This window comes from Colias croceus, chromosome 28, assembly GCF_905220415.1.
Source record: "Colias croceus chromosome 28, ilColCroc2.1".
NCBI lineage: Eukaryota > Metazoa > Arthropoda > Insecta > Lepidoptera > Pieridae > Colias > Colias croceus.
This window is the reverse complement of record NC_059564.1, coordinates 5,315,624-5,324,568: the sequence shown is the minus strand read 5'-3', so window position 1 is coordinate 5,324,568 and position 8,945 is coordinate 5,315,624. Positions and strand designations below refer to the sequence as shown.

Sequence of the window (8,945 nt, the reverse complement as noted above, 5' to 3'; positions counted from 1 at the left end):
GCTCAAGGATCTCTATAAAAATTGTCATATGAAGTCTAATTTATTTTCATTTGTTGTATATTCTATTTGGACCGAATTTGTGAATTTGATATAAAAAGTTTATAGGAGAGTCATTGGTTTTTTTTATTCCCTAAGTACCTATATACATAGTTATAATCTCATAAGATTGTATGCATTGCGTGTTGAAAAGATGTAGCAAAAACTACTGCAAAATTTTTTTTAGCTGATGTAGGTACCTACTGCCGACTGCAGATGCATTATGTTTATGTCATGAAAATACATAGTCCACGTAGGTATTTTACAGAAATAACAAAATTACAAAAATAAACATTAATAAGTAAGTAAGTACTTAGGTTCAGTATGAATGATTGCTCTAAAATATTTTTTATTGTTTAAATTTTATTAGGTAAGTGCATTACATTAGTAATTAGGTAAATACGCAACCACGGAAACTAACGTCATACCTTCAAAATAACACACAAACCTACTTACCTTCCTCCTAAATAATAAGCAAATAATAATTAAATTGTCACGACCGTTTCATACATTCGCCTATCAATTGAGATAAAGGAAACCGTTATATTGCTGAGGTCAAGCTTAAATCAACAATAAACGATCGGTTATTTTTAACGGTTTTTTTAAATGACACTTCCTTTTTCAAATAAAAAGAGCGTGGGCACATGCTTCAGAAGTGAAACTTGTTTGGCATTTGAAGATACCAAAATCGTCCCTGACGTGACGGTATGGTCATGACGCGACCTTGTAATTTTACTCTAAACGCGCCAAGAAGTTTCACTTCAATAATGTCAACAATTACATACCAAGATTTTAGTCTATTCGCGTAAAATTAAAAAAAAAACTGGGAAAATAAATAACAAATAACAATGCATATATGTAAACAACATTCACTACAAAGCATTTAATTTATGTTATATTTATTTTATGATTATGTAGGTATGCCATTTATAATTATTGCATCTAGCATCTATTAATTATTATGTGCATTTTTAAGTGTCCTTCAACTGATTTCAAAGTTCAAAGACTCAGAGCAAACATCTTGTGTTTTAAAAAGAAATGCATAAAATAATACTGTTTCCATTTGTGCAAAGAATAATAGATATTATGTACTGATGTACCTAGGTCAACTGAAAAATTACTATGTGTCTATGTAATTGTTTGTTTGAACGCGCTAATCTCAGGAACTACTGGTCCGATTTGAAAAATTCTTTCGATGTTAGATGGTCCATTGATCGAGGAAGGCTATAGGCTATAGGCTATACATATATACAGGCTATGTATATCATCACGCTAAGAAGTAAGACCAACAGGAGCGGAGCAATGCGGGTAAAGCGGCGGGGCACAGGTAGTTTTTTAAAGGAAAAATATACTAGTTACTTAAATCTAAAAAAAAATTTAAGATTTCATTTACTCAGATTTAACTACATTTTTTTTTTATAACTACATACTAATTAATATATATTACCTTTGTTTTCCTTATTTGAAAGCACTACATGGTTCTCAAACCTATAATTTCTTTGTAATTATCGCTATTTATAAAGTCTCCTATAGCCATGTAAGATTTCATTCATAAAACCTTATATGTTACTTTATTGCATACAAATATTCATAAATTAACACTTTTATAGATATACAAGAACAGATAATAAAAATGTTATTTAAAAAAAGCTTAACTAGCTTATGAAGAATATACCTAATTTCAATGCAAGTTCCAAGGTATAAGTAAGCATAGTTATAAGGTTAAATAATCTAAAAACATTATCGTACTTACTATGTACTAACTTTGGAAACAATATTCCATTCATTGCAAATGCTCAAACAAGACAACTAACAATTTTATTAACATTTGAAAACTTCACTTTAGTCAGTCTGTGGCATTCGTGCGCGCGAGTCGTGCCTGTGTTCGTAATTTTTTCATCGAATTCCGTTAAAAACTGTCAAACCACTTAACAGTGCGGATGTTTACATAACAAAATTCAACCTAACGGTTCCTGTTATAAACGATATGTGCGAGAGTTGAAAAAACGTGTAGTGTCGATTGTTTTGTGCATGTCGTAATTACAACATGGAGGACGTTTATACGATAAAAGTGAAAACAAAGCCAGATACAAGGAACTTGTATCCGTCCGAGAGGCGCTATTCGGCGTCCACTGTGTCCGGCCTGGCTTGGGTACACATTGCCTTAGCTGCTACTTCGTTTTTATTAGCCTGTCTAGCGCTGGTCAACCCAAACATTCAAGAAGATAACTCGCTTGACAAAAATGCCACAGAAACGCATAATTCAACGGATACATCGACAAACACGCACGAATATTCATATCTATTAGTTTTAGCACCAAGTTTGTTGACTATTTTCGCGCTAGCAGCAGGCTTGGCTGCGATATTAGCCTCTGTACGATGGTACATAGACAGGAATATAACTTGGTTATTCATAATGTCCGTACTCTCCACGATTGTATCTTTGACTTCGTTTATCATCATTGCGGTGTGGACGCTGTCTTCGGACGATACGTTAAAGGAATATAAAGATAAAATACTGTTGAGGGACGTGTTTATAATAGAACACACGCAGATTCTAGATAAAAACGAATCCCACTTCGTGATCGCGCGGAACGCGACGGAATTCAAGGAAGATAATTCAAACTTGTTTACGAAACGTGTGCTGTCGATTAATATAATGATTGCTGCGTTTCTAGAGCTACTCTGGTCGATTCTAAGTGTAAAAATATCGTATAAAGGCATGAGAAATAATTATAAAGACGGCGATGAGAGACGCGGCAATTGTATTCAGGTAGTAACAACTATCAAAGGAGACATGAAAAGGCTACCAAGAAATGGTAAGTTGGTACCGTTAAAATCCAATTTGATAGACCATTATCCGAGTAGGAAAATAAAGAGGATCTTTTTGGCGCAAAACGATAATGGATTCTATTTGAAAAATCAAAATAACAAAGCAAAGAATACAGAAACTAGTTCGGAATTTTATAAAGAGAGAATGATGAATTTTTTGAATCGATGCGCGTCGTTGGACGGTGTGTCGAACCCTGAACAAACGCCTAGTATACAATCTGAGGTTGTGTTAAATCCTATACCTGAAGTAGCACCTGAAAATGTAGAAAATCAACCAAAAGATACTAGAGTCACGCCAGTTAGTTGGGGCGACTCGTCTGATCACACGGTTTATAATCAAAACACGCTAAATTTGGAGAAGATATTTAATTTTCGTAAAAAAGAGGACAATGAAACTACGGATACAAAGGATTAGATGGACCGTGTATTTTTAGTTTTTTTTGTGATATTACGTAATACTTACTTAGAATTTATGAACTTAATTGTAATTAAGAAGTATTTATATTTTGTACCTAGGTATGTGTAGTTAATATGTTTAGATAAGCTAAAAACATCCTATAATTGAGTCGATACATATCAAACTCCGGTAAGTCCACTCCCCGCCAAAATTGAGATAACAATGGCGCCAATTTTGAATTGTAAAACTAAACCAGTCTGTACTTTTCAAAGTTAGGTAAGTCAATCGTATCTATATTAAAATAAGGTCTAAAGTAAATGTTTTTTTTCAAACGCCGGTATGTCCGTCGACAGTGGTTTATCAAACTCAGGTAAGTCCATTTCGACCAATCACAGCGCAGTATGGCACTAAAATGGCTGCCATTTCTCTCAATTTTGTTGAAGCTAACACGTGTGACCAATGCTTATAAATCGTTTTAATTGATAAATGATGGAAGAAAACAGTTTTACTATAGAGGTGGTGGTTCTAGACAAAGCAAGGAAAAAAACAATATCAAAAGCTAAAACAGACAAGGCTCCGAAAACAGCTAAAAGATAAATGAAACTAGACGCACAGCACACGCACAGTAGTTATTCCCAGCCATAAAGCCCAGGGCCGTACTGAGATTTTTCAACCGTTTTGATTTATTGAGCCTTCTCTTTGACCAGCAGTGGGATGATAAAGGTTAATAATAATAATAATTTGTATCTTTTAATTTACATATTTTATTTTAATGTCCAATACTTACAACGCGCCGAACTATCTACCTATTTCCACCACCTCAGTACGTCCCAAAACTAAGTTCTATCAAAGTCCTGTAAGTCCATTCGAGATTTTTCAAATTCCTGTAAGTCCAAGACGATGTTTTTCAAAACCCGGTAAGTCTTGCTGGTACATATCAAACGCCTGTATGTCCAGATTTAAATCTAATTTTGTGGCATAATCATCAAGTAATACGTTTCTTTTTCTTCGTAAAAATAATTCTAATGTATTATATTATATCCGTCATAAATTATAAAGGTCCAAACATATTGTTTTTTTAAGTTATTAAAAATACCTCGATTCCCACATTTCTGTTAGAATGGACTTACCGGAGTTTGATATGTATCGACTCAATTTTAATTCAAACTCATTCATATATTATAAAAGGTATATAATTGAAATACGCATTATATGATCATTTATAGATTAACTAGATTTCCGCCCGCGGCTTCGTCCGCGTTTTCAAAGGAAAACCCGCATAGTTCCCGTTCCCGTGGGATTTCCGGGATAAAACCTATCCTATGTGTTAATCCAAGTTACCCTCTATATGTGTTCTAAATTTCATTGTAATCGGATGAGTAGTATTTGCGTGAAAGAGTAACAAACACACACACATCCTCACTATAATTACTTCGCATTTATAATATTAGTAGGAAGTAGGATTCGGTTGTTTTATATATGTACATACATATGAACATTCCAAGGTGTGCCCTGCGGTTTTAACCGTAAAACCATAAGCAAAAACTAACTTCTACTCTAACAAAAAAACATTGCCTATTATTGACCCTGGGTCATCAAAGTATTTTCATTCAAAATTTCATCCAAATCGATGCAGTTGTTTAGCTATGAAAGCGTGACAAACCGACATGCAGACTTTCGTATTCATGATATCAGATATTGATATAAGTACGGTTATTCATTCGGTTTCTATGAACGAACATGAAAGCGGATAAATACATTTCCTGGTATTATAATTGACTTTGTCGCCATTTTACATTGTATTTATAAGGAAACTAGCTTACCACCCGCGGCTTCGCCCGCTTTGTCTAACTGTCTTGTAACCTAATAAATTTAATATACTAAAACCTTCCTCTTGAATCACTCTATCTATTAAAAAAAACCGCATCAAAATCCGTTGCGTAGTTTTAAAGATTTAAGCATACAAAGGGACATAGGGACAGAGAAAGCCACTTTGTTATAGTTATACTATGTAGTGATATTGATAAAAACACGCAATATTCCAGTAATATTATAAATGCGAAGTAATTAGTCAGTCTACGCTCGCAGACTTAAACCACTGAACCAATTTTGAAGAAATTTACAAAAAATATAGACAAGATCTTGGAAATGATAAAAAACAGAGACTAGATGTTAAATAGGGGATTGAAAATGTACTGCCCCTAATGATATTAAAAATAAAAATTGTAGATAGGTTATTAACGCTCCGGAAGTGGCACGTCGCAATGTGGCCAATTAGCCACATTATTTTAGTTGCATCTATTTCGTTCACGTTAGTTGAATCATGCCATCTCACTTTGACGTCTAATCGTGTGTGTGGTGTGCCATTTTTGAAGATCGAAAGTTGTGTTGGTAACCTATCTACATCTTTTATATATATAAAATCACTAGCTTTCCACCCGCAGCTTCGCCCGCGCAGACAAAGAAAAACCCGCATAGTTCCCGTTCCCATGCGATTTCCGGGATAAAACCTATCCTATTTCCCGGGGTAAAAAGTAGCCTATGTCCTTTCTCGGGTATCAAAATATCTCTATACCAAATTTCATGCAAATTGGTTCAGTAGTTAAGGCGTGATTGAGTAACATACAGACAGAGTTACTTTCGCATTTATAATATTAGTATGGACTATGGATTAGTATATTAGTATACATAGTATGGATTGGCTGTCACGCGATTATATAAACTGCACGAATACGCGGGCTGACATCAAGTAAATAAATACATATTCTTTCAAAAGACGTAGGTTTTTCCTTCCAAAATAATCATACACCGAACATATTTACCAAGAAAACCTCCATCGGCCATATTTATCAAGAAAATACGCAATTCGTTAATACCTTTTTGAGTTGCGGTCAATTATGCAGACAGAAATTATGGAAGAGACCATTTAAAATTAGTGGAGACCATTTAACATTAATGTAGTTAGCCCAAATGTTCCTTTGTTTGCACTGCCATAAAAAATAAAGCGGGAAATTTAAAACAGTTTTTTTTTCTTTTATTATAAACAAGCAAATGCTCATTCTAACCCTTTTCTAACCCCACTATGTCAAATCATTTTAGTGTAAACAGGCGTAGAGCATTTTTTCGTTGTTCTTAGTGCGTTCGAAAAGATTCTATGCAATGTTCTTATACTGAACAACACTGAATACGAGTTCTCGTTTAAAAACACTAAAAGATCACGAACGAATGCTCTAACTCACAGCTCTAGCTCTACGTTCTTTTGATGTAAAATGAACCGTAATTAACAGACAATCACAATAATAATATAATTATTAGTGTACGACATTTAATATTATAACTATGAAATACTGGTGCAAGTCACACAAAAATATGAAAAAAGAAATTTAAAATGACACAATTAACTATGTAAATAATACAAGATCCCAAATAAGGTTAATCTTCACTCCTATCCAACGAAGTAAATTCTGTTTGTATGTTTTGTAGGAAGATCATCGAAGTCGGCATTACATATTTTTAGATTTGATTAATAATTTATCGATATTTTTTTGGCAATTCTAACGACATTTGTTCCGAAAAATACCTAGTTAAAAACTTTAATTTGTGAAAGATGAGTCGAGTGTAGATTCGCATTATTTAGGATCTTAGATCACAAGATTTTTCATAGAAATCATCAATATAATAGTTTTCTGTATATATGGATCTCACTTTGAAAAATACTCAATGTGTTTGTATATTATGCACTTTAAAATATTTATAATCTACTATGATTTTGTATTTTTATAATTTTATAATAAACCATTTACAATATTTATGTTTTTTATTCCTTCACCTTATTTTAAGTATTTATAGTATTAGCGTTTAAACGTGTACGGACAAAACCGCGGGCAAAAGCAATCATTTCTATAAATTAAGAGTTATTCTAGTTCATAACCTGCCAAGTATCATCAAAATCGTTTCAATAGTTTTCGCGTGAAAGAGTAACAAACATCCATACATTTTTACAATAGATTTATCAATACTTTTATAAAAAGTTTTGTTTGAAACTCGATAACACCGAAACTACTGAACCATTTTGTAAAAAAATTGGAGACTAGGTTAAGTATACTATGTTATATATTACCAGAATATGAACTTTTTCCCATTGTTTTTCCGCTAATTTTCTTAAAAAATAATAATTTATTAAACTTAACATTTACTGTTTTAACGCCTTTAAATGAGTTAAATAAAACAATAACAAAATTATGTAAAAATAACTTTATTTGGCGAGGAACGACAGCTTATAAAAACATCGACGAACGACGTATTACGAAAACTTAACTAAATTATTTCTTAATTTTTAACATTATTTATATATAGATGTTAATGTAATACCGAGAAAAAATATAAGCCAATTTATAAATATTCCGGCTTACTATGACCTATTATACTAGTAGACGCGGCATACGCCAACATCATTGCACTAAAAAACAGCGTAATTAATACATACCTACTTACTAACGCATTATCACCAATACAGTTGTTCTCTCTTTCACTCTCACGCACGAGACATAATACATGTCTCACTCATGTACTTCGTAATAACAACTGCCGATTAAAATATAAAAAGAACGTCCAGCCACGACGCTGAATGGTGCGTGACTAAGTGAAACTCGGGCACTTACCTGAGTTTTTTCTTGCCAAAATAGAGAGCGGGTAACGTATCTAGCTTTTTTATATATCATAGCCGGCTTATTACAAAACTGGGTCTAAATTAAAACCATGGTTCAAGTAAAAGTCTAATTTATTTTACATGTGATCCCTCTTTCTTTCTTTCTTTATTAAATTATGATGAAAACATACGTGATAGTGTTGAATAGGCTATCAGTAACTTTATCAGCAAGTTTAGCACTTTCTCAAAATAATATTATAAAAAATACTATAGTTGTCTACACTAATATTATAAAGAGGAAAACTTTGTTTGTTTGTTTGTTTGTTTGTATGATTGTAACGAATAGGCTCATAAACTACTGGACCGATTTTGATGAAATTTGGCACAGACAATCTTTAGACCCTGAGAAAGAACATAGGCTACTTTTTATTGCGAAATATGTACCACGGGCGAAGCCGGGGCGTACCGCTAGTAATTTATATGTGTAAAGGCTTTCAAAAAATATTAATTATGATAGATTTTTTTTATTTAAAAAATTTGAAAAAAATATATTTTTACTTATTCACTTTTAAATCAATAAAAATATATGAATTGTACTTGAATAGTTTTTCAAGCCTATATTTGTTATTCCAGGCTATCTTTGTAACAAAATTTTACTCCATTCTGTTGAGCAGTTTTACCGTGAGATTTTGACAATCACAATTTTATTTTTATACTACGAGAAGTACAATAAGACCAAATAACATTACAATTATTAAAAAAAACGTTTAAAAGGAATCAATTTTCTTACGATTATAATCATTAATTAAATCTAAGATCTAGAACATAATCTAAATTATAAAAACTAGATTGTTAATACTAAAATGCGGAACAAAAAATGGTGGGTTTTGTTATTTTAGACTTAACACTTAACCACAACGAATATTTAATGGTATCGAGAAAGTAACTTAACAAAAAAATATACAAAAAATTTATAATTTTTCTTTAGGGACAAGTAGATGACCAGCCTTCTGTGTCCTACCAGACCGAGAC

The 8,945-nt window shown here is 32.5% G+C and overlaps 1 protein-coding gene across 1 annotated transcript; it reads left to right on the top strand.

The window, feature by feature from the left end:
- The first annotated feature begins 1,895 nt into the window (after positions 1–1,895).
- Positions 1,896–3,425, top strand: LOC123704181. The gene has a single exon (XM_045652492.1). It carries the CDS (start codon positions 2,084–2,086, stop codon positions 3,281–3,283), a length of 1,200 nt encoding a protein of 399 aa, XP_045508448.1. The 5' UTR covers positions 1,896–2,083; the 3' UTR covers positions 3,284–3,425.
- Positions 3,426–8,945: the final 5,520 nt, after the last annotated feature.

Coding starts and splice junctions, on each gene's coding strand:
- LOC123704181 (XM_045652492.1), top strand. CDS start 2,084: ATGGAGGACGTTTATACGATAAAAGTGAAAACAAAGCCAGATACAAGG.